This window comes from Alternaria conjuncta, assembly GCF_024043145.1.
Source record: "Alternaria conjuncta strain BMP 0040 chromosome Unknown scaffold_10, whole genome shotgun sequence".
Classification (NCBI taxonomy): domain Eukaryota; kingdom Fungi; phylum Ascomycota; class Dothideomycetes; order Pleosporales; family Pleosporaceae; genus Alternaria; species Alternaria conjuncta.
The window spans coordinates 1,291,860-1,317,129 of NW_026250099.1; the positions used below are offsets into that span (position 1 = coordinate 1,291,860).

The 25,270-nt window shown below is 49.6% G+C and overlaps 8 protein-coding genes across 8 annotated transcripts; 3 read left to right on the forward strand and 5 right to left on the reverse strand.

Moving 5' to 3' along the window:
• Nucleotides 1-299: 299 nt before the first annotated feature.
• J4E85_007488 (uncharacterized protein) lies at nucleotides 300-909 on the forward strand (the record flags this gene model as incomplete). The annotated part of the gene is given in 3 exon segments (XM_051471720.1): nucleotides 300-453; nucleotides 507-778; nucleotides 796-909. The coding sequence occupies 3 exon segments, from the start codon at nucleotides 300-302 to the stop codon at nucleotides 907-909; spliced, it is 540 nt and encodes a 179-aa protein (XP_051324794.1).
• Nucleotides 910-4,925: 4,016 nt separating this feature from the next.
• J4E85_007489 (uncharacterized protein) lies at nucleotides 4,926-6,456 on the reverse strand (the record flags this gene model as incomplete). Its single annotated transcript, XM_051471721.1, has 3 exons — nucleotides 4,926-6,118; nucleotides 6,170-6,322; nucleotides 6,378-6,456. 3 exons carry the CDS (start codon nucleotides 6,454-6,456, stop codon nucleotides 4,926-4,928), a joined length of 1,425 nt encoding a protein of 474 aa, XP_051324795.1.
• Nucleotides 6,457-10,769: 4,313 nt separating this feature from the next.
• Nucleotides 10,770-13,161, forward strand: J4E85_007490 (uncharacterized protein; the record flags this gene model as incomplete). Its single annotated transcript, XM_051471722.1, has 5 exons — nucleotides 10,770-11,156; nucleotides 11,204-11,316; nucleotides 11,363-11,722; nucleotides 11,774-12,357; nucleotides 12,410-13,161. 5 exons carry the CDS (start codon nucleotides 10,770-10,772, stop codon nucleotides 13,159-13,161), a joined length of 2,196 nt encoding a protein of 731 aa, XP_051324796.1.
• A 3,572-nt stretch (nucleotides 13,162-16,733) lies between these two features.
• On the reverse strand, nucleotides 16,734-17,162 carry J4E85_007491 (uncharacterized protein; the record flags this gene model as incomplete). The annotated part of the gene is made up of 1 exon (XM_051471723.1): nucleotides 16,734-17,162. One exon carries the CDS (start codon nucleotides 17,160-17,162, stop codon nucleotides 16,734-16,736), a length of 429 nt encoding a protein of 142 aa, XP_051324797.1.
• A 343-nt stretch (nucleotides 17,163-17,505) lies between these two features.
• Nucleotides 17,506-19,307, reverse strand: J4E85_007492 (uncharacterized protein; the record flags this gene model as incomplete). The annotated part of the gene is made up of 2 exons (XM_051471724.1): nucleotides 17,506-18,907; nucleotides 18,955-19,307. The coding sequence occupies 2 exons, from the start codon at nucleotides 19,305-19,307 to the stop codon at nucleotides 17,506-17,508; spliced, it is 1,755 nt and encodes a 584-aa protein (XP_051324798.1).
• Nucleotides 19,308-19,531: 224 nt separating this feature from the next.
• On the forward strand, nucleotides 19,532-20,497 carry J4E85_007493 (uncharacterized protein; the record flags this gene model as incomplete). Its single annotated transcript, XM_051471725.1, has 3 exons — nucleotides 19,532-19,562; nucleotides 19,617-19,957; nucleotides 20,006-20,497. 3 exons carry the CDS (start codon nucleotides 19,532-19,534, stop codon nucleotides 20,495-20,497), a joined length of 864 nt encoding a protein of 287 aa, XP_051324799.1.
• An 846-nt stretch (nucleotides 20,498-21,343) lies between these two features.
• Nucleotides 21,344-22,351, reverse strand: J4E85_007494 (uncharacterized protein; the record flags this gene model as incomplete). The annotated part of the gene is made up of 2 exons (XM_051471726.1): nucleotides 21,344-21,892; nucleotides 21,953-22,351. The coding sequence occupies 2 exons, from the start codon at nucleotides 22,349-22,351 to the stop codon at nucleotides 21,344-21,346; spliced, it is 948 nt and encodes a 315-aa protein (XP_051324800.1).
• A 1,204-nt stretch (nucleotides 22,352-23,555) lies between these two features.
• On the reverse strand, nucleotides 23,556-25,030 carry J4E85_007495 (uncharacterized protein; the record flags this gene model as incomplete). The annotated part of the gene is made up of 2 exons (XM_051471727.1): nucleotides 23,556-24,928; nucleotides 24,979-25,030. The coding sequence occupies 2 exons, from the start codon at nucleotides 25,028-25,030 to the stop codon at nucleotides 23,556-23,558; spliced, it is 1,425 nt and encodes a 474-aa protein (XP_051324801.1).
• Between the last annotated feature and the right edge of the window lie 240 nt (nucleotides 25,031-25,270).

The window sequence follows — 25,270 nt, forward strand, 5'->3', positions numbered from 1 at the left end:
TCACAAGCGATAGTGATCACGCGATACTGTGTTGCCATGTAGCGAAAAGCGTTTGATGGAAGGTATGGTAATGCTAGGTGGTGCGGTGAGGTGATCGCTTGTTGAAAGCTGGGGTGTCTGATACTGACTGCTAACAACTGGAGAACGGGAGAGCCCTTCTTTCGAGTGTATCCTTTGCTTTGCTGTTGTATGCAGTTCCTTTCTTTAATCTTCTCGACTAATGCACTCGGTGGAAGCTTTGGCACAGTACTAAACCGCATCTCGTACAAGGCTTGTGTTCAATTTACGGAGAACCCAACATGGATGCATCGACACGGCTATACAAGCGCTTGGGAGAGATACCAGAAGACCCAAACGACCCCGAAAGTCTCGAAGACTTGATAGTCTGCGCATTTGGCGCCTTCGAGCGATACTACGTATGCTGGAAAACGAAGGGAGGGGAGTTCAGACAAGGTGCGCATACACTGTCTGATAGCAAGGGAAGATTCCATACTAACAATTCAAAGATGGCTACGATCTCCCTCCCGCACTCAAAGACTGGCTCTACCCCACGGACGGCACTACACGAGACTTTGCGTCCCTTCAAGTCGTCTTCGGTCGAGGCGAGGAATATTTCGCATCCGACAAGAACGGCAAGCTAGAGTACAAAGAGCCGGAACTGAAGAAGCCGGCACCCATTGAAGATGACGAGAAGCTTGATAGGCAAGCACTAAGGAGATCGCGAACGGTCTCGTTCTTGCGGCCATTATCGGAAACGAGCATGCGATCGGATGGCGGAGTAAGCGATACTAGTAGGAGCAAGCGGTCGAGTTCAATCAGTTCGCAACGAGCGAGTCGGCCGCCGAGTCTAAGTTATACAAATTCGAGGACGAACTCGGATATTTCGCTGTTGGGGGAGACGATTATTGAGGGGCAAATGAGGCAACCGGGACGACCTTCGTATACATCGCAATGGACAGCTCTTGGCTCAGGTTTAGGCGATTTGGAGCAGATGGAGTCGCCGCACAAGTCAGATCAGAGGACAAACACCGAGCCAGTGATAGAGCCAGACCGCGAGCCGGTGTCAACGAAGACGATATCTCCAGAACCAGTCGAGAGCACACCATCGCCACCATCATCACAGCCCGCCCTGGCCCAGGAACCCACGACACTACAAAGGAGTCCTCCACCCCAACCAAGACCCACTTCAGAAACTCCACCATGTACATGCAACTGCCACGCTACACCAAACCCCTCAGCGACCCCGCAAAAACCCACCTACACGACCACCGCAACCCAAACATCACCTCCCCCTACTCCTCTTCCCAGAGAAAACTCATCTTCATCCTATTGGCCATCGCAAGCGAACTACACTGCCATACCTCAAGAGCCTTCCTACTACACGGACGAAGACTACGATACACCACCCGTTTTCATGGGGCGCATGTCGACGTACTTTAGTAAACCGGGGTACCAGTTGGGAGATAGCTTATTCAGTGGGTATCAGCCGATTGATTGGGGGAGTGGGTATGAAGAAGTGGAGGTGGAGGGGGACGGTTAGGGTGAAGAGAAGGCGAGCCGAGTATTTTGTTTGAGAGGAACATCAAATATCGAAGGGTCTACCATGACGCTGGGTCTTTTTGTTTGCTTGTTTGCTTGTTTCTAGTGCAGCCTGCAGACCTGTTCAGTGTCTTCCTTATATGAGGTGTGAGGAGGAATGAAGTGGTTCAGTGTGTGTTTTGTATAATATTGATGAGCCTTTCCCCCCCTAATGTAGCATTGATATTCGACAGTTGACTTCTCGAATTGGTCTATTGGAAACACTTTTCATTTCAATTGTTTCCACAACCTCCATTCGATATTCACCGTTGCCTCACGGAAATGCTTATCGCTCTCCTCAGAGCCGCATCTTCACTTCTTCTAATCGATCACCTTCACGACACTCATCATCTAAATCATTCTTCTTTTCCTTTTCTACACCCCCGCGCACACTGAGTACACCACACCGCCAGTAAAACCGCTTTCAATGCATCAATACTCGACCGAGACCAAGCGTACACCCCTTTGTTCGCGCCATGCCGCTTACTTTTCCAGCATCGACACCGCCAGTCCCATCCATGCGACACCTACACGCGGTAAACGCGCCACCGATCCCGCCGTGCACCGTGCAACCAAAAGAAAGCTTGACCGTCACATTCCAACGATCGATTCGACAGCTGCATGCAGGGTGAAGCGGAAATTCTCCGCCGTGCATGTGATTGATGACTTACATCCGAACCTTGCACCTCAGTACCGAAGCATAACGCTGAACTAGTGTTCACAGCATATCCGGGGACTTGCTTACCGACAGCTGATCCCCATGTCTACGTTCGGAAATGAGACGGTTATTAGCAACCGACCTCGTGGGCGATGACGTCGTGTCTCGTGTTACTTGCAATCACAATCGCGAACTACCCATACCAGGGTACTGTACGCGAAACGCAGCGATGGCAGCTGCCCGGGCATGTTCCGCCTCATTCTTCTTCTCACCAGTAAACTGCACTCGATCCGCAGCGCAATAGATACTGTAAAAGCAGATGATTCCGCACCCCCACAACCCCCACAATACAGACACGCGCGAACTCCAACTCGCAAAAAAAAACTGAATCATTGTCGGCGTTGGCGATCGCGATATCCAACTGGCTGTATTACCCAAAGGGGAAAAAGTCGGTGGAACGGTGGAACCTCGTTGTCTCTTCGCTTGCCTCTTGCCTCGGTTCGAAGAACGCGAAGGACAAACACGAGGACGTTGACATCATTTTGAACGGGTGTCAGAGAGACGCCAGGGTCAAGGACAAGGGCAAGTTTTCAGGGTCCTGCCGAAAGGTCCGATAGAGAGCGTGTGCGACAGGTGCGACAGCAGACAGACAGCAGCCGACGGCCGATGCCGAAGGTAGGGGATTCAGGGATCGACGATCTTGCCTTGTCTGAAGGAAGGGTCTCTGAGGTTGACTGACGTACGTCTGCATTGCATGTGAGAACCACCAGAACCTTGAAGATGGTGTTCCAACAGAGCGTCTTCTGACATTCTGGATGAGCTTGCTAGCGCCAATAAGCTGCTGTTCTTCCACCAGACCCCGCAAAGCCCACGCAGTCTGCGAACGCCCGAAACCCCGCGGGAAAAGGTATCATGATGCAAGCGATGCGACGCATAGCGTCTAGACGTTCCATACAACCTTCACATATCGCTATGCCTTTACGCTCGAGGAGGAAGTTCAGTTCGCTAGGCGGGATTGTCCGCGGCTACATATGCGAAAGTCTATAGATGCATTGCATGCGTGCGTGATTTTCGCTATTGGAACGCTTGCTTCGTTAAGAGGGCAAGAGAGAGGGTACCGCTGCGGTTGCAAGTTCGCGATGAGTGATTATCTCGAAAGCTCGGTTCGAGCGACCTTTGTTAATAAGCTGAGCTGCCTCTCCAATTCCCGTGAACAACTGCTACAACACTCCTTCATTCTTGATACCATCTGTTGGGGAGATGGAAAGCGGCAGACTAGCACTATCGTGAGGAAGTATGCACCCGCCCCCATTACGAAAACGCGTGAGCACACCCAGCTTACCCGCATCTGGTTCGCCAGAACGCCCACTGCACACCTCCCACTCTGGCGGTTCGTAAAGGAAGCGTTAAAGGGAGGCTGTGCACTGGGCATTGGCATGCACAACACATACAAACAGCGGTTCTTTGTTTGTGCTGTGCAGCGGGCGCCGGATTGTGAACGCATCCGCGACCGCAAGCAGCTCTTGTAAGTGGGATGACATCCTCGTGGTCATGCTGCTGATTTAGCTTTCCTGACGGTGCGGTGCGATGCGCCTAGCTAATTGACTGACTTTGCCGCGCTGTGCGGACGGTCGCTGAGCCGTCTATCCATGGATGCAGCTACGACAAGGTGGTTGCGACTGAGATAGATCGGTGTTTAGCCTTGATAGCCTCAAGTGCTGGATGCCACCGAGGCCGCCCCGGCACATGCTCTTGTGCAGTGCGTCGCATTGCGAGTGATCACGTCGATTCAATCGCAGCCGCCGCGAGCGCTGGCGTAGCGCTCAAGTCGCGCATCCCGTGAGACGACGTAGTGGTGTTACATCTGTCGCCGATCATCCAGGCATCTCATCGTCCTTTGGTGCAGGACGACCCTAACGTGGGATCTTGACAGAGCATGCGCGTCCAAAAGGTTAATCACGGTTTTGCTGGGAGATAACCTATCCCTGTCGACCGATCATGGTCAGCGAAAATCTCTGCTCGCAGGCGCTCCACGCTTCGCATGCAGGGCGTCTCATCTGGCCGCTTGAGGAATACGTCGTGTGGGCGAGGCGGGAACCCTGGAAAAATTGGATTGGCAGAGTCGCTAATTGGTGGAGGAGGATGAAAGCGAACCTTGCGGCCGTGCGGCACGCCCTGCAGGCTGCGACTCAAGGACGTCACTCTGCGATGCTTGAGGGGTCCGTCGGGATGCCTCAATTGACAATGCGAGTTCACGATGAGAAGCACATGGAGATGCAAGATTGTTTTACTTTCTTATTTCATTGTGGGCCAGACGTCAGAACGCCAAAGGCTCCGTCTATACTTTTGCGAAACCCCCACGGGCAAACCGCCCAAGCATTGAAATCACCACCCAAATCCATCCCATTGTATATACGTATGCTTGCTTGTTCAACACTCAAATGCAACAAACAGTGATGGCGGCGATCTATGTAGAACGGCCTCAAACGCACATCAAGCGAATGGTTCGGGCCAGGTCATAAAATATACACAGGCGACCGATAGTCAAAAGGGTAGTCGTGAAGACTAAAAGAAGATATGAATAGAGATCGCCTAGGCGTTGGTATCATCGCGCACCAGCAGCGTCATCAATCATGGCGTCATCAAAAGCGACAGTAGCTGCGAGAGCTGGCTGTCCCTTCGCAGGCGTCTAAAACCAACCGTTGTTGGTGTAAGATAGATCAAAATTGTTCATCGCGTTGAAAGCACCATTGGTCTGATCTATAGGCCATGGGTCCATGGGAACAACATCTTCGAAATTGCTAGGCATCGAGAGGGCGGCTGTGTCGGCAAAGTCAGGCGAGGCGGTACTCGTCATAGTTGCTGGCGCAGCAGTCATGCTCTTGGCGTAGATAGGATCGAAGCCAAGCATGTTCGGCATGGGTGCCGTAGTGGCCATTGGCATGGGCGCGTTGACGGATTCACTCGGTACGGCAGTGCTAAAGCGATACGCAGGGGTATCTTCCCAGAAGAGCGACTCGCTGGCAGCCGACTGAGGGGCTTTGAAGTCCAAGTCACCGAAGAGGGCTGGCTCTCCAATTTCCGAGTGCGCAGACGACGCTACAGTAAGGCCGGGACCGCTGAGTTTGGACTCTCCGCTGTGTGAGATCGGCTGCGCCAAGTCGTCGTTGAACTTGCTGGGGTCCAGCGGGAGATCAGTAGCAGACCAGACGTGGTCGAAACCAGCAGATGCTGTCAACCAGTCGCTATCCATATTGGGGAGACAATCTTGCGATGGCGAAGTGGACAGGCTGCCCAGACCGAACGTACTGTTCACGGGTGTTACACTGTTGGCTATCCATGGCCACTGATTCGAGAACGTGTCGCTGACGTTGCTGTTGGGAGACTCGCCGTCTTGTTGAAAGACGCCGGGCTGACTGCTGAACATCTCGTTGAAACCGAATGTGTCGAGGCTACCGCCGACGTTGGGAGTCGGCGACTTGTCGGCACAGCGCTGTGTAGAGCCGAACATGGTGTGGAAGTCGTTGTTCGATAACGAAAGCGTGTCCATGGAGCGGGTAGCGGGCGGTTCAGGCTTGCTGCGAGTACTCTTCTCTTGCGAGAGAGCGGAGAAGGCGGCATGGCCGTGTAGCGTATGCGGACGAGGAATCTTGTACGGAAGGCCAGAGACGTGGGCCGAGTTGTTGTTGCGATGGCAAGGCTTGTGGTGGCCGTTTGCGAAGACGGTCAAGTGGCTCTCCGAGTGCGTCGCAGTCAACTTGGGTTTCGCGCGAGCATCGTGGAGCGTCTGCCGGGTAGTGTCGATCTTGAGATCGATCTCTTCCTTCTTGGTGCCACACAAGCACTTGCCGCCGGAATGGCACTGGCAGCGGTTGTCATGAGCTAGAGTAATGTCAGAGATGTCGGCGACGGCCAAGCCAGATGTGAGCTCACTCTTCGCGTCGCCTTTGTCTTTGTGCAAGTCCTTGTCCTTCTTGTCGCCACAATCACACTTGGCGTGATGAGACTTGGACTTGCGCGCACCGCGACAGTGCTCGCATTGCTTGACAGGACGACCCTTGGGGTTGATGTGGTGGAGATCCCGATCTTCAAGACGAAATTAGCACTGTAAGGTCGTGAAGCGTCGCACTGAGCGACATACCAGTGTGGTTGCAACCGCTCACACGGTGGCCCTTGATGCAGGACGAGCAAGCCCATTTCTCGCCATCGATAACAGGCATACCGGGGCGATAACGGCCGAGTGCGGTCGTCGCAGCTGGCTACGAGCAGCTGGGTAGGAGCGGTCCAGGGAGCCAACTGGCTAGAAGCGGCGAAAAATGACGAAATAATGCCACACGCGCGGTGTGAGCGTCTGGGTAAAGATACAGGGAAGAATAGTAGGATTCAAAAGAAGCTAGTTCAAACGCCAGAGGGTATCTTGGGCAATGGTATGGTATGCTGACTTGTAACCGTGAACGCCGGGGAATGAGACCGAGGACGACAGGATGGAGTGGAGAGTGGAGTGGGAGATCAAAGGGGAACCGAGCGCAAGAGGCGCTGGCCGAAAGCGTTAGACGGAGCTCCTTGGGAACGACCAGACCAGTATACTATGTGGTGTTGTGCGGGTGAGGTAGTGATGAGAGGGAAGAGAGCGAGCGGGAGGAACAGGTTAAGAGGAACGCACACGGCCCTGCGCGGCGTGTAATTGGCTGTGGGGCTTAGCGTCATCGGCAAGTGCGCTCAGACCTCGACGCTCGAAGCAAGCGCGATCAGCCATCATGACGGCGGCTCCTTTGGGCTAGCGCGGGAATCCCACACTTGCATGCAAGTGCAAGCGCAGGTGCAGGTGCGACTAGGTGTCTAATTTAGGTTATTTAACTTATAATTTAATAAGTTTAGTATAGTAGTAAAAATAGCTATACTATAAGTATAAATCTTATAATACTATAGTTCTCTATTTTTAAGTAGTATAAATTTTTATATAAGTAGCGCTTAAATTTTTATATAATACTTTAAAAATTATCTTTATTATAAAAAATATATTAGTACTTTATACCTAATTTTATAGACTCTATTTAGTAAAAAAATATTAAAAAATACTTAGCTTTTATTTTAGAACTACTAAAAGATTTTAAAATTTTAATATATTTAGTATATATTACTATTAGTACTAAGACTTCTAACTAATAATATATTACTTTTAAAGTCTTACTAAGAAGAGAAACTTTTTAGCTATTAATATAATATAACTTAAGCTAATAAAAATAACTACTCTAAGATTATAGCTTAGTTTTTAAAAGTAACTATAATAGTAGAATACTAATATAGCTACTATTTATTTAATAGTATTATTATACTAAAAGTAGATTTTAAATACTTTATTCTTTTTAGTCTATTTATTATTACTTTAGCTAAGAATTCTAATAAACGTCTTACGCTAGTATATAATAGCTACTTTTATTTTTATAAGTAGAGCTATTTATAGCTTAATCTTATATATAAAGTTATAAGTATATATAGTATAAATAATTAATAAATTACTTTAAGTAAAAAAAGTAATACTAGTAATATAATAACTATTTTATTACTTTTCTTAAAGTAAATATAGCTTATAAAAAAACTTTTATATATTACTAGTAAGTTACTTAAAAGCTTAGCTATAATAAAAAATTATAAAAAGTTTTAGTCTATATATTAGAAGCTTTTATAGTAGTAGTATAATAATTTTAATAGTATTAATAGTAGTAATAGTTTTAGTAGTCTTAAAATATAATATAAAAAAATAAGTAAGATAAGTTTTAAGAGCTTTAATAATAGCTTTTATAATAGCTTTTATAATAGCTTTAATAATAGTTTATATAATAATTACTAAAATAGTTTAACTAAAAGCTTTCTTTTTAGTAGTAGTTTTAAAGTAGTTTATAAAAGCTTTAATAAGTAATATAATATAGTATAAAAATATAATTAATAAAAGTAATATAACTAGTAATAAAATTAGCTTTAAACTTACTAATACTAAAAAAACTTATAAAAGAGGTATTAGAGATATAGTTAAGAGATTATCTATAGTATAGCTTTAGTATTAAATTTAAGCTATTATTTATATCTTTAATAAGTTTTAAATCTCTAATTTACTATAAGCTATAAAATAAAAATAGAAATAAAAATAAAGATAAAGAATAAAGAGTATATATATAGAAGTATAATTTTACTTACTAAATATTTTAGTATTTTATTACTTTATAATTTATAGTTCTATTAGTTATAAGCTATTAAGAATATATAATTATATTATAATTCTCTTTACTATAAGTAGATATTAGTATTTATAAAATAGTTACTTTACTACTTTAAATTTTAAAAGCTTTAACTACGCTAAAAATAGTAGTACTAAAAACTTAAGCTTTAGTCTACTTAATGCCTATACTTTTAAATATAGAATTTTAACTTTTTTAAAAATACGTTTTTTTATATACTAGTAATAGATTTTACTCTTTTTAAACTAGTTTACGCTATAGAATTAGTTTACTAATAAATAAAAAATATATAGCTACTTTATATACTTATCTTACTAACTATTTCTAAGTATAATAAGTATATATTAGCTATTTTAAATAGTATAGACTTAGTTTATTAGCACTTTAACTTTTCTAAGTATACTAAGAACTAGTAGAAAGTAAGTAGTATATAGTAAAAAAAGTATTACTAAAAAATATAAGCTTTAGCTTATAAGTAAGCTAAAGTAAAGTTTTTTATACTTACTTTTTTTAACTTTTTAGTAAAACTTTACTTATTTACTTTATAAAAATATAAAGCTTTTACTTTTCTTTATAACTTTATAATTATTACTTTTAATACTAGTATAATAATTCTTTTAATTTATAAATAACTAAAAGTACTAAATAACTTTAGTTAAAAGTAGTATAATAATAATATAAAGAAAATCTTACTAAAATTATAACTAAAACTATAAAAGTAAAAAATAAATTTTATAATAAAAAATAATTAGTTTATAATAATAGTAGAAATACCTTAAAAGTAGATAAATAATTAGTATAATCCTAATACCTAACACCTCTGCAACGTGATGCTAGACACTGGGGGTGCAGGTGCGAGCTAGCAGCACCTTCTCACCGCATGAATCCTGCCATCCGCCAGCCCGCCGCCGTCGCGATCCACACCGGACGCCTACGACGCCTGCGACGGAGCCTGCTCCTGTGCTGCGCTGGCCTCGCCAGCCCGCCTCTAATCATGCGGGACTCCACGCACGGCATGTTTCATTGCGGACGCGATTCGCTTGTCGAGTCAGCATGTTTCCCTTACCGCGACGGCCGTAACTCGAAGCATCCGTCGCCCGTTGCCAAGTGGAGATCATCACTATTGTCTGCGTCGATAGCGTCCAGCACATATAGAACCGGAAGCAAGCCTATCCATTACTCTCAGGTACAGTGCCCGCTTGTATATCTCACATGAATCCTCCGGCCCAGGGAGCGCTAGCCCGACGACACGAATTTGACCTTTTGTGGGACAAATGGAATTTAGATCCAACAGAGCGTCTAGCCCTTGGGACCACTGGGCACAGCGTTGGCATAATGTTTTTGAAACGGGACCCCATGGCTTCTCCGTGGGGTATACTCTGTCGGTGTATTGCACCGCTCTTATACGGGAGATCCTGGTGATCTTAAGCTTGACGCTGCAGCCAGCCGTCAAGTCGTTGATCGTCTCGTGGAACTCTGGTAGCGCTAATCTACGAGAGCCGGAGTAATTACAGCATCTGACATTGAACGACTTCGGATTCGGTATGCACTGGCCTTGTACATAATCGTGACCTGTGAACAGGTGTACGTATATCATATGATACAGTGATTCTCCAGACCGCGTACCCACCAATGGCTCGAAATTGTTGAACGTCTTGCTCAACGTGTCCAAGTGCACCGGGGACTTCTTATGGCGAGCTCATTGTAGTGTGTGGTGACCCAAGTAAGTCGGCACTAAAACCATCATCTGAACACCAATGGATCAGCGTATGATAGACAGGACGAGGTCAATATCGCGCAGCAACAGTATAGAGACAGCAGAGAAACATGGCTAATTCAGCAGTCTCTTGACGTCCGTAATGCTATTCATCATCGGTTGCAGTGTGCGGGCATTTCTGATGATGGCTGTGCATGGTGCTCCCACTGGCCGCCCGGAGCGCGTACGGTGAAAAGATAATCCAACAGCGACGTCGTCACCGACCAGTTAGTAGCTTCCGATCCACGCTGCAAGCAGATAACATCTCCCATGTCTTAGGAAAACGACAACCACCATAATGTTGTTGTCACTTTCCCATTCATCCAAGGCCATGAGGACCTGCTCCCTCTTGCCATGGTTCACGCTAGCGCAAAAATCGCAAAGCTCGCACAACTCTCCTCGGCGGCCTCTTACACAACACGCTCCTCTCGCTTTCCAACACCAGAACCTCGCGCGCGATCGCGCAACAATACCGAACTGGTGCTCTGGATAACTCCCAACGACATTTCTACTCGCAATCTCGAATACGACGCGCCGAAAAATGGCTGGCTACGGGGACTCGGATACGCAGATGGGAGGAGGGCCAGGCCAATACGCGAACCAGAATGGCACACCACCCGCGCAGCAACACCAGTTGACTGATCCCGAATTGCGCCTACAGGAGAACCTACAGCAGCTGCGCGACGGTGGAGACATGATGCACCCAGTCGGTCCCCAGCAGCCTCAGTACCAGCAGATGGCTCATATGGGGCCTGCAATGGGCGCGCATCCGCATTTTGCAGGCCCAACGCGCCCTACGCATTCTCCTCAGCAAATGGCGCAACATGTCATGAATATGGACGGACACCACGACCCGTACGATCCCAACGACCCGAATCGCAAACGCTCCAAAGTCTCACGCGCCTGCGACGAATGCCGAAGGAAGAAGGTATGCGATGCCTCCAATCCTGCACAACATGCGCTTACGCTGGGTAGATTCGATGCGACGCGACCAGCGAGAACGGCCCAGAAGCCTGCTCTAGTTGCAAACGGACTGGCGCCCGCTGTCAGTTCAGCCGTCAGCCTATGAAGCGCGGCCCGAGCAAAGGGTATGTGGATTGTGTGCAGTTTGGCGAGTCTGCTAACGATTTCCAGCTATATCAAAGAACTTGCGGACCGGCTTAATTCGCTCGAAAGCCAGATTCACCATCCTCCGGCGCAGTCGCATAACTTCGATTTCGGAACGTTGGGTGATCAGCCGTTTCCCGATACTCAGAGCCCACCGCAGTTCAAGCGTCAGCGCACTCACTCCATGACAGACGGGTTCCACGAGGCTTTCAGCCGGCCCAACTGGTCCGCACAGGATCGCGGTAATGGTGGATCTGTAGACGCACATGGTCTGCCTGTGCTAGGTGATCAAGACTCGTCGCTCAATGGCAACCGTCGTACCTCTTTTGGAGAAATGAGTTTGGGCGGCAGTCTTATCACAGGCTCTCACGAAGAGATTCTCAAGGCGTACGTATACCCGCACATGTGAAGTTTGCCAGACACTAAACCATATCTCAGGTATTACAACATTATTCATCCCACACTGCCTGTCTTACCTCATCACGAGTCACAACTGAACCGCCTTACAAACTGTCCGTCGAAGTTGCGAGAGACGTTCTTCCTCGTACTAGAAGGCTGTATCCGGTCCATCGCCTCGAAGGCCCTGCCACCTATCGATATCAGTCTTAATCAGCTGTTACAACAGTGCTTTACTTCAGTCGACGCGGCGAACTATTGTCTTCATGACACGGATAGCTCACGACGGCTCTACAACCACCTGGTGTACTGCCAGTCACTGATCCTGCTTGCTGCAGCATCTGACAGGCCTGGCCCAAGCATCATAGGCAGTACTACTGGACTGCTGGCCCGTATCTCAGCATGTATTGCAGATGTCGGAATAAATGATGCCAGAACATTGGCTGGACTGAAAGAACAAGATCTCGAAGTGTATCAGACAGCTCGCCGCGTATATTGGACTGCGTTGATCATAGACCGTTTCCACGCGTCTAGTCAATCGACGGACATGATGATTCGAAGATACTCAGGAACACTTTCGCGAGATGACTACTCAGCTCTGGGTGAAGTCGCTTATTATCTCGCTCGTAAGTGCAAACTCATTCCAATTGACACCTATCCAAGACTAATCTTCATCAGGTGTTGCCCTACTCGTTGGCCGCATAGCCTACGTCAATCGCGCAGGAAGCATCCCAAATGTCGACCCAGCAGCTCCTTTCGCCTTTTCCGCGCTCAAACCCGGAACCACGGAGTCCGAGTACCTCAACGGAGCACTAGATGAGATCAAGCAGTCCATCGACCTGACTACCTTGACGAGTAACTCTCCCCCTCATCTGGCGCACCAGTATCTCAGAGTCTTCATCGCGCGACTTTCAGGCCAGAATTTGCCTTCAGCCGAGGTCCTCGAAGTCACCAAAGACCTGCTCGGCAACCTGATGAGCGGCGCGATCACTCCCTTGCACCACATCTTCGCCGCTCTAGTCGCTACATCCCTCACTGAACTAAACGACCGAGGCGAACTAAAAGCAGAAGCAAGCGCAACCATCAAAGAGATGAGCGACGCTTTATCAAACGGCCAAATCATCCACCGCAGTTCCGACGGTCTAGGCTGGGAAACCGCAATCGGCGACCTACTCCACAAGAAGAAGTCTTCCACTCCCCCTTACACGGGTCCTGAGCAAGCCAGCCCCGCGCTAGAACCCAACATGGCCGGCCTGCAACATCTCGCTGCTGCCGCAGTAGGAGAACGGGAAGGAACGGGCGATAATAACCGGCCTGGAAGTTCTTCGCAGCAGAAGGTTGATAATGATCTTTCTGCTGCTATGGCGGCGGCGAATGAGGCTGCTAAGGCGCAGGCGACTGCTGTGGCGGCTCAGGATCTTTTCCACTAGATGTGGTGAGCGTGGTTGTGGTTGCCGTTGTGCGTGAGCGATGCTTGTCTTCTTTCTTGTAGTGGATATACCCCTTTGTAGCTGTGAGCTGGTATGATGGTCTGAATTGTAGGCTTGTATCATTTTGTAATGAGATTTGTTTGTCTACTTGCTCTGTTAGATGTTCAGGCGTGTAAAGACATAGTGCCCTCGGCTATGCAATTGCCCGAAATTCGCGCAACGTTCTACATTGACAAACTAAAGAATATGACATGGTGTATACAACGAGCGTGAAAGGCAAGTACAACCACCGTGTTCGCGCTCGTCTACAGCATCGCTCATCAAAGGGATCAAGCTGCTCTCGAATTCGTCTGTCGTGTACTTGGTCTCGTTACCATCCAAGAATTTCCTAAGGTTCTCTTATCAGCGATATCAGACGAGGAAAGTATTTGCGCAGGGTTGGATGCTGGCAGCACTAGGGGCAGCGACTGTTCGTGTCGCGCATTCTAAGGAAAAAAAGAATATAGTAATCTTGTCTGGCTAGAAGCATGCGTTAGCTTAGACACTACTTGCTAAGATAATAGTGACGCCAAGTGACCAGACGCCACTCTGAAACCCATTCACAGTGATGTTTCCCCCATCTTCAGTAGTATTCATATGCGTCGACCTCGTGCTCGTCAAGCGAATCACTTTCGCTTTCGTCAAGCGAATCGTCCTCAGACTCCTCCTCATAGGAATCATCCTCGTTTATGTCGTCCAGATTGCTCTTGCATTCCTCGATCATGATAACGCCTAACACCCGTCTACCCGCAGCATGAGTCGCTTCATCTTCATGCTTCAATCGGTTCAGCAGGACCTCCATCTCCGATCTTAGGACATTTTCGACAAAACATTGAAGGCCGCCTTCATGGGTATCGTACCGTACATCGAAGCGAGGTACCAGATCTTCCAACAGACTAACGAGAGTCGCATCTTCTTCTTGTATGCGTTCAAGTTCATCTGGAGGATATCGCGGTGGAGGCGGACGTGAAAAGTCGTGTGCGCACCAAGGGTGCATGATTCTGTAGAGGTTGCAACAGGTGTGTCGAATGCCTAACCAGGCAAAGACACACAGTCGGATAAATTCGGTGATGATCCATCTATGCTCCGTATCCTCGGTTGCTGTTGAGACCAGTTGTACAATACGTGTAAATAGCCATCAGGCTTGCCTGCGTCGACGTTGATTTTTGAAGACGAAGCCTGGACCCATCAGTGTCAAAATGTCTTTCTTACCGAACCAGGACGAGGCATTGTTGAAAAAAGATGTAACTCCGGTACATCCTTGTGTACCACATCTGCATTTGCAATCGTCCGTGAGCGTATACTGAAACCTAGGTGCGATTCCGTTCCAAGACCCATGTGGCCATCTGTGGACCCGCCTCAACCTCCCAGAGACTATCATGGCTGCCTTTGCGTTGATACAATGTATCGCGGTGGTCTTACACTCCGGCCAGCAATCGGAAATGCTTGCCCCTTTGCCAACGAACCAATCTGCGATTTCGTACATCTCAGATAGTGTATCGGGAGAATGATTATCGTGCTTTGCTACTGCGAGGTGTAACGCCGAGCAAAACACATTCTGGCAGCATTCGAAGTCCCCTTCCGAAATATCCCTGAAGCCGATGTCGTACAGGAACTGGAGGACCTTTGGCGTAGTCATCGTTTCGAATTTGGACGAGGCGCGGAGGTTCATACTGTGAATCAGATCGACATTGTATACGCTCTTCTCACTCGGCCGAAGGGAGGGTGGCACGCTAAAGCCCTGTTTGTCCATTACACGCAAGGCGCAAGTGGCGTGAAAGTCAAGCAAGCCTTCTGATTTCCTGACGCATTCGCAGTAGATGCCCGATGATCCTGTTAGACGTCGTAACTCCTGCCTTTGTCTAACAAGACGCGAAGCGATAATTCCTGCTAGGCTTACTTTAGAAGCCTTCAATGCGTATACAACGGCGAATTCCAGGCTCCCAATAATTCTGCAAGATTCCGCATCAGCATGTTCGCGCAGATCAAGCCAAAAATTCAACATAGATTCACTCAATGAGTGCATCGCCGTGACGAGAAGCGATGGCGAGCGAGGCCGATCTGGCAAATAGCTGAGCCCGGCGTTGAGGAGTATTTGGCAGCCAGGCGCCCATCCCATACGAGTGGTCAACTGGTATAAGTTAAACGCTCCTTCCTTTGGCGACTTGTCGTCGGCCTGGTTTTCCCGTATCGCATTGCCGAAATCCACTTCGGATCGTGATAATGCTGCGACCCTAGTGGTGCTAAGATCGACAAAGGGATCTGGGAACTCTGTAAAGGAGAGTTCAACCCAAAAGCTTTCGCTTCGAGCATACTTAACTGCTAAAGACATCTTTAGGTCGTGTCGCAAGAGATCCAATATAATGGCTACCAGTCCGAAACTCTTTGATCTCCTGTCCCTCAAGCCCAACAAAAGGCTGTCTATACATGTACTGGTGCCAATAATTAGTGACTATCTGGCTAACCAAGTTCAATTTTGTTTACCTTCCAGAAGCGTTGGTGTCTGATGCATTTGCATAAGTCATGTAGCCAAGAAGCTGCTTCAGTGCAGAGCGAAAAGTCTCAACATTGCTTTGGTTTACAGGATCGTAAACAAAACCGATGGCTTTACAGAGTGCCTGATTCCATTTTAAGCGAGGCTCTGGCTATCAAGAAGGTGTCAGCGAAAACTCACGTGTAAAAGTGTGGACCCATCCTCTAAGCGATCATGCGGTGACGCCTCGCGCCCCTGGAACAGCTGGGTCAACTTTCTGGCAAAATCCAGAGGTTCTCTTGTGGAAGTGGAGGCATCGACCATGGAATGAATCAGCGCGAACGCTGGGGAGGACTTCGTAACAATCCGATGGCACAGTAGGTTTGGCATGATCGAGAATGTGCCACTTCCAATCGATATCTTCATGAAAAGACGGATCTTGAGGCCAAATATCAAGCAGCACAGTACCATGCCAAAGCTCAACGTCATTTCGTGATTCTCAGAGACCCAGAATTGGCAGCTTGGATCATGAAATTGCGATTCGATTCGCGACATGACGAACGGTGACCGCACGAATTGTTTCTTGTGGTGAAACTCGCGGCAGTTGCAAGATCTGGAAGCATACGAGCTCTTCATCAATTGGGATCGCACATTTCGTGTTCTCCGCTCGAGATGTTGAATATTAGTGGTCTCCTGTTCCAGACTAACTGCAGATATTGGCAATAGTGCGTCGCTGATATCGTTTTGTCGCCATGTTGCGGGTGGACTCGGGAAGTTGACTCCGATCGGAGGTTCCTGGGCAGATATATGATCATGCTGGCCGACGAAGGGCTGTATGAAGTTTGAACGTCGTTCACTGGTGGCTAACTCTGCGCATGTGCTCCAGCTGTGGTCGATTAAATTACCATTAGGCGAAGTCTGAGTGCGTCGCTGCTGATCGAGTATCATCTGTGTATTCAGCGACAGTTGACCGAGCTGTCCCTGCACAGTCGCGAAGTTCCGTTGCCACTGATCCCTAGGAGCTGTTAGCTGACACATCGCTCACACACAGATGCAGCAATTACATTTCTAACGCCTGTAAAGCAATCTGCAAATTCTGTCGAATACTGCTCAAAGCGTCTCTCCAGTACTTGATATCGCTTTCTTTGAACGGATATGCCAGCCTCTTAATCAATCTTCGCGACTGGGTCGATAATCTGCTGGAATTCGTCGAAGGAGGATCATCTCCGACTTTCGTCCTAATCGACTCTATGGAGAGCGCGCATTGCTGTATGATAGCTTTAACTAACGCGATAGGTGTCGTAGGGTCCATCCTGCTAGTAGCGGTCTCCAGATACTCGAGTAGATCCACCAGTGTGTCCAGTTCGCGGGTAATCTGTCCAGCCTTCTTTTTCGCGTCTTTGACGCCGTTGGTGTACTCGGAGAGTTTGTCGTACAACTGGAGGGAAAGCGATATGACACCAACAATGGTGCCGGCCACTTCGGCCATGGCGGGCGTACACAGTAATGGAAGGAGCGACGGAGCGAAAGGCTGGAAAGTGGGCAGATGATAAGACTTTGCAAGAAGGCGCAGCGCAGCAGTGCGCCTGCCGCAGATGGCGTCCACTCATTGGGGTCGGCAATGCGGGGATCAGCCCAGCCTTGCGACGATGTCAACCTTGCGGGCTTTCAGCCTGGCCCCAGCTACGTGTCCGCTTGATGTACCTGATGACGTTGACGTAATTGATGTGCTTCGTTGAGTGTTAACAGCTTGATCTTTATGCAGACTGAAGTCACATACACGCGCGACAGCAGCGCGTAAATCGTTGAAGAATTTCATGAATTACCAACTCTTAACCCATCCCCAACAGGCCCTTAAGTCTAGCTATCTTCCCGATAATAATACCCTTCAATCCTCCAGCGCCCATAGTAGGCACTTCATCCACACCCACAAAGCGCCTCACAAGCAAGTTAAAAATATTGCCAAAGCCCAACGCCATAACCGTACTCGTCAAAATAATAACGTTATATGGCATGCTGAAGTCGGGCGTCGGAAGAGGAAGAAGCAGCGAAGTAGTGCGAACGTAGATACCCTTGTTATCTCCTGACTGCGGCGAAAGAATACGGATAACAGCAGGTGCGACGTCGAAGCCTCGATTCGCATCTGGCGGGTATTCCGTGTAGCGCAAAATCGCTTTCTCGAAGTCGTAAGTGAGTGTGAGAGTGGAGGCTGGTGGGATGACCATGCGTAGCTCGAGGTGGGTGCCGCGCTTACGGTCGACGGCTGGGCGGTAGTAGGTTTCTTTGATGGGGCTTTCGTCTGTGGTGTCGACGTGGGCTTGGAGGGTGTGCAGGTATGGCTTCATGAACCAGGGCAGAGACTCTAGGTATACTATCTCGACTGCGTTGGTGGTAGACGGGTTCTTGATGACGGACTGTGTACTACCGCGTTCCTGGCCGTGACCGTTGATGGATCGTGCTGCGAAGACTAGAGGATCGGGACGGACAAGACCGGTTTTCATCTTCTGTTCGGGTAGGACGAGATCGAGGTCTTCGCCGATGGGGAGCTTGTAGCATCGGAGGGTGTCTGATGCTAGTCTTGATTCGGTGAATTCTCCTGTGGTCTTAACCTGGAGTTCGCGCTCCGGCGGCAAGTTGATGCAAACGTTATTCGCTTCTCCCTCAGCCTGATCTGCGAGTGGGCAGGCTCCCCTGAGCGGTCTTCCAAATACCTCCTCCAGTGTCCAGGCGGGCTCGGTGCCCTTGTTCAGGGGATAGCAGGTATCGTGCCCGTTGTATGGCTTGGAGGTATCGCATTCCATCTGGTTGATTGGTAGAGGTCGCGGGATAGGGTTGTCTCTGGGTCGCTTGGCTCGCGCAATGTCCAAGACCATGTCTACGCTTTGCTCCATCTCTATTGAGCAGCTGGAGCTACCCTCCTCACATGTTGGGCGCACATCGATGGCCATGGTTTGGAACGAAGCGTCAAATAACTTGTGTCCGTCCAGTAAGCTGGATACACCGGCCTTACCCTTACAGGGTAGTAATTTGAGAAAAGGAGTAAGGTTCTCCGTGCAAACGACTTCATGGGGTAGCGTGCCGTGGAGGAGGTGAAGGTTGGACGAGTTACGGTGCTGGCCTTCGGGGTCAAATGACATGACGGGCCGTATGGTCTTGGTGGCATCGATGAAGTTGATCGAGGCACAAAAGAGGCCTGATAGAGCGTTGGTAAGCTTCAGCCATCGTGCAAATGCTCTGCTATGATCAGCGTGAATCCTTCCTGTCATCCATAGAGAACGTACTCCTCCTCAGTATCAGCCTCTACCCAGGCCCACAGCTCGACACCGGTCCCTCCTTCTCTTGCACCGTTCCATGGCCGCTGTCCCCAGTTCTCAGCATCCCATCTCCCAACACTGAACCTCAAATGCAATTCCCTCGTATGCGCATGTTGCAAAATCTGTCCAAAAGATCGCGGGAAGTATCGGAAGTTCTGCTGTTCGAATGCAGTGGCGCTTTCGTTGCTCCGAAAGTTGAAAGAGGCCAGAAGGGTGTTCTGGGGAAGGGGTCGCAGGAGGAGGCGCTCGCTGTAGTCGGCGCCCGCGGAGACGAATGCAATCAAGGCATTGAGCAACACAAAGTAAAAAGACGAGAGCATCGCAGCATCGTAGCGCTCTCTACGCGAAATGTGAGCGGGAAGACTGACGACAGGCCCTTGATGTTGGGGTTGCGGCGGACATGTGGAGTGAAGGCGCCCCACCGGTGATTGGTCACCCGGCGTGGATACTTGGCACTGCCGCGGTCGCGATTTCTTTTGGCCGTCACTCACCTTGCAGCTCTCCACATCACGACCCAACCGCGCATCCCTAATAAATACACATCATGGCCGCCGCAGAGACGCGCAGGCTGCTTGGTAGGTTCTCTCAAATCAGTATTACTAATACGACACCATGCTAACGCGACACAGAGCAGCTTATGGGCGAACAGCTCATGAGCGGAACCGACCAGCGCGCGCCCCAGCTAAACATCAACGACACCAAGGTCTGTCGCTCCTACCTCGTAGGCAACTGCCCCCACGACCTCTTCACCAACACCAAGAACGAACTGGGCCCCTGTTCCAAGGTGCACAACGAGGCGCTGCGGACCGAGTACCAGGAGGCAGATGCGGAACAGAAGCGCAAGTGGGGATTCGAGTTTGACTACATGCGCGACATGCAGCATCACATTGACAGCTGTAATCGCAAGATAGACACTGCTCAGCGCCGCCTGGAGAAGACGCCTGAAGAGATCAGGCAGACCAACGCTCTTGTAAGTATCCCGGCCAGGGGACCTGCACTATCTGCTCACGCGCGACAGCTCAAAGCGATCAACGAACTGACCAAATCGATCGACGCCGGTATGCTCGAGATCCAAATCATGGGCGAGGAAGGCATGGTCAACATGGCCGTCCAAGAGTTCACCAAGGTCCGTTACAAGAAAGCCGAGAAGGAGGAGCGCGAGAGGGAGCTGCGTGCTCTGTCAGACACCGGAGGTCCGTCTGGTCACCAGAAGCTTCAAGTGTGCGACGTATGTGGTGCGTATCTCAGCCGTCTTGACAATGATCGGCGTCTAGCAGACCACTTCTACGGAAAGATGCATCTCGGCTACGCTCAAATGCGCAAGTCCTACGAAGCCCTGACCAAGGAGCTCAAGGACCGCCAGCCACCCCGCAATTCCTACGCTCCCTCCGGCGGCGACATGGACCGAGGCGGCGGTGGAGGTTGGGGAGGAGGAGGTGGTGGATACGGTGGCGGTGGCTTCCGTGGTGGACGAGGCGGTCGTCGCGGAGGCAGAAGAGGCGCTTGGTAAATATCCCCGGAATTTGGCGTTAAGGTGTGTCTATGCGATTCCCAAAAGGTTCGGCTTACAGCAGTATTGATGCGAAGACTACCGCGACTCGGCGGTACTTGTACAACAAATGGCGACTATGGAGGCCCTTTCCGGCGTATGAGCTTGAGACAGTCCAATCAGAACATGTACGCTTTTCTCCAACATGCACCTGACATGCTTCTAACCACCGTCAAGGGATTTCTGTGCGATCGCTGGCCAGTTGGAGGAGATGGGATTTTCCCGCCTGTTATACATTGTCGCAGGTGAGTTGCGCTTTTTGGGTTATGTTTCTGCAATGTGATACGCAACATTTGGCCCTGGTCATGACATGTCTGATGTGAACCGCTTATTGGTTTCGTAAACTCACACCATAAGCCCGACCTTCCGGCCTGTACACATTTTGAGGTAAGTCGTAGAAGCATCGAATATACCCAATTGCTATATGGTCAGCCGCATTCTCCGCATGAGAAATTCGCAGATCTCGACATATCTCTGCATGCTCGTTGTCATGATCTTAGTCAGCTCGATTCTGGCCTCTTCTCATGTATGTGGCTCGCTCAGCTCGATCAATTAGTATGTCGAATTGGGGTTTCGTTTATCCACGACGGATAAGTCGACGATTGGACAAGACAAACGATATGTATATACACCAATGCATTCCTCTAGAATTCTATATACAGTCCAAGGGGGTATTCGCTAGCCACCGTGGCTTAATGGGTATCGTTATTTGCGGGCATTCGCCCAACATGCTGTGCTCTCTCCCGAGCATGTATTCGCGCCAAGAAAAAAGACGCAATCTACATCTGCTAATCTCCCCATCACCATCTATGCAGTGCCGTAGTTCCTGAAGTTCTCGCAGGGCAGATAGTTGTTCTCGATGAACGCCGAGCTGAACCTGATTCCATACGCGCACTCGAACTCCTGTTCGCTCTCAAATGGGAAACCCTTGGTCTTGACGGAGCCCTTGACGGTCTCGATCTTGTTAGGGCTCGTCGTCAAGCTGGTGTTGAAGAGACGGATCATGTTATCGCATTGCTTGCCGTCGCCGAACATGACCTGGTTGGTGATGTTCATGAAGAAACCCAGCGGGTACTTCTCTTCCGACGTGAGTGACAGCCGCGTGCTAATGGATGCGGCGCCAGCCTCAGCGCTCGTCGCCTCGAACGACGTCGTTCCAGGCTCCTTAGCGTCGGGAACCGCGCTGTACGCATCGCAAGCAGGCTCGAATAACGACGGGTAAGTCTTGATTCCGTAGTCCGCAGCGCCTTTCAGCGCAATGACGTTTTCAGCCGACATAACCAGCGATGGGGTCCACTTGAAGGACGTGGCATTGTCGCCGAGGAGATCGAGGAATGGGAATTCGATGCCACCACGCTAGTCAAAGTTAGCACTACTACCGCGGATCACGATCTAAGGTTAGGCGCATTATCGTACCGAGAAGTCGGGTATTTGAAAGCCGAAAGCTTGTACGCCGTGGTCGTGGACTGCCTGGAGAAGGGCTGGGTACATTCCTTCCGGGAAGTCTGGGAGAAGATGGCGGTATGCGTGCTCCAAGATGCGGTATTGCGAGGGGATGAGACTGCGTGCGAGATCCAGGGAAATTGGTAGGACTGAGATTGTGCCGTTCAACGTTCCCGTCGCATTTGTTGGGTACTGTGACGCAATTGGATTTGGCTGGTCAACCGTCTTGCAGACAGCCTGCTCGACAGATTCTTGGATTTCATGGATGACGGGAACCTGAGGACTCGCGTTCGTAGTACTCGCATAGCGAATAGCGAGCAGCGAAAGAAAGCTGAGAAGAAAGTACTGCCATTTCGAAATCGGAGCCGCCATCTTTGGTCGTTGTATCGAGAGGAAAGCAAGAACCGGATGGCACAAGAGTGCAAGGTCCAAACAAGTGCTTATCATGGTTGCTGAGATTGACCTCCGGGCCGACTTGACAAACACTAGACGGTCAAAAAGCTGATCATGTGAAAAGGTTGGTAGTACAGCAAAAGGCGCCAGCCCATTTGGCGTAATGAAGGACTTTTTTCAGCTACATAAAGGTAGTCTATACACACCGGCAACGCATGAATCCGCGCCACTAAAAGGGCGCCGCAAGGGTATCGAGTACTGGAACACAGATACCCGCAGCTGAGCGGGACGACTGACGCCGGGTGAATCAGGTACGTACCTGACCGCAACAGTGTCTGCGCGAAAGCAACGTGCTTTGGGCTGCTGGAACAGGCGAAGGCCAGAGTCAAAACGTGACTAGTGCCATGGAACTGCAAGTTTCCGAGACGCTGATCTGTCAGGTGGAGGCATGTTGCCGATGGGCTAGGGTACGCCCTTGCGCATCCAAATGCTTAGGCCCGACTGCACTTGCTGGTTGAGTGCGCCCGCGTGTTGGGAGGGCGTGTATTGTTGCCGTTGGAATGGCGGGTGGTGCAGTGCGTGTGTCAAGGAGACAAGGTCGGAGTTTCATCGGCTTCGAGATGCTTGCGGGGCCGAGCGCGCACGTGCTTGCTAGGCTGGGTTCCGACTGGCGTGCGCAATGTATTCTCCGGTTCAAATCACTCTTTCACCACCCTTCTGGGAATGTCTTCTTCCAAGGTTCTGGAGCACGCGTCGCATACATTGGTAGGGCTTATTGCTCGCGCCCCAGATGAAGCAGTCGCCATGCCTTCTCTTTGATAGAGTAGTAACTAATGACATGCGAGAAGACTGTTCGCCAAACATCACCCAGTCGCATGTCATCCGTAATCATCACTCTATACGGAACTTAAATCCATGGAACCCTTGCGCTGCATACGGTAGCGTTGTGGCGTTGGCTATAGCCCGTGAAACGGCGTGGACAAAGTTACAATCACAATCCTCCGGTGCTAAAGAATTCCCATATCCGGATCCACGGTCGACCTCAATTACACTAAGGTAGCGTGCTACTCATTTCAAATTCAACCAGTTAGATCAAGACGACAGACTTACGCAGCATTGAGATGTTGATTACTACAAAATTAAACCAGCTATTGCCCAAGAACCGATGCGTATAGAGAGAATATCACACACTTCCGTGCCGACCCCGCAAATACTGCTCTACCGTTGCATCGTCCATCTTGTCGATCTCAGCTGCCATCGACTTGTTTGCTGGCTGCGCCGAACTACTCCTGCTTGAGGGCTCGGAATCCGACGAGGAAGATGATGAGTTGCCGAAGCCCAAGGCTGCGTAAACAGCCACCACGGAGTTTGCAAGGTTTGTCGCAGCGCTCGTTGCTTGGCCGATGTAACTCTGATCCTCTTGCGCCTCGCCATCGACTTGACCGGCTGTTCCAGACGCTGAACCTTCTTGACGGGTAGATTTTGCAGAGGATGGCGTGTTATCGTTTTGTACGGTGCGAGGTGCAGGTTGCGAAGCTCGTCTTTCGGCCTCCTCAGCAGCGCGAACCTTTGTCAACTCCTCATGACCCGTCCGAGGAGGAGGTTGTGAAGCTCGTCTTTCAGCTTCTTCAGCAGCACGTACTCTCGTCAGCTCATCGTGGCCTGTCCGCTCTGGCTTTGGCTGATCAATTACAGCCACAGCTGGCGGCGCACTCTCCCTCCTCTTCTCTTTCTCCAACGTATCATCCAATTCCTTGCCAAACAGCAATTTGAAGAAGACTACGAGAAGTACCTCCTCCGTCTTCCGATTCCGAAGTACATATCTTAGATGATGCGTCTTCTCATCCACGTACTTGGCCACACTGATTGAGAATCCGGGTAGCCTCAACGAAAAGTTCGCAAAGTCAAGATGTGGGTTGAAGAAGTCGGCATGGTACATGCGGCCTTTTTCGAACGTAAACGCTGAAAGGGCTTGTTCATCGAGATAATACTTCCGCCGCTTCTTCCATTTCGAAGGCATGGACGACGCTTTGCGCGCTTCTTTGCCACTCCCCGATGCACCTTCTTCGATCACATCATCACTTTCTTGACTGAGACTTGCAAGTTGATCTTGTGCGGACACATCGCTCGTCCGATCTCCGATTCGGAAGGCAAAGAAACTTGATAGCGCGGGTCCGTAGAGATACGGCTCGTCAGAGTATGCATCTGAGTAAAGTCCGGGGTCCAGCATACTCGTGGCGATCTTCATTGCATACCTGAAACCTGGTGGAAGCTGGTGCTTGATCGAATGGCCGTAATCGAAGCCCATGACAAGATCGGAGCCGGACATGTCCTGCTTGGGAACGAATGAGTAGGCGATGGAATATCTATCAGAGGTATGTTGTGGGTGATCAAAATAAGACGATGAAGCTGGTGAACCACGCGGTAGGCCGTGGTAGTCTTTGATTCGGACGCGTATCCATGCTTCAACTAGGTCGCTCTCGACGTGTGTGGGCTCTGCGCCGTTGACTGATACCTGTTCGTGCTTTGAGGCATCGTAGGATGGTCCGGCCGTCACTAAAGATCATCAGCATTTCGTAAGATGATTCCAGTCAATTGCAACGTACCTTGCAGGAGGTACTTGTCGCGTGCCTCAGGATCGACCACGTTGCCCGACATGTTGGTAGTAAAGTCCGACGATGAACTAAGACAATAGCCGCAACTGGTCTATCGGGAGAGGAAGCCGGGCAAGTAGATCTGCCAGGTGGAGCGGCAGGTAAACTTATGTACCGTTGGATGCATCTTGTATTGAATGATCAGGCATCATCGTAGCTCACACATCAATCAAGCTCGAATCCGCGGCCCTGCGCTTGTGACGACCAAACGGTTCCACGAGTCCATGACGTTATGATCAGCCAT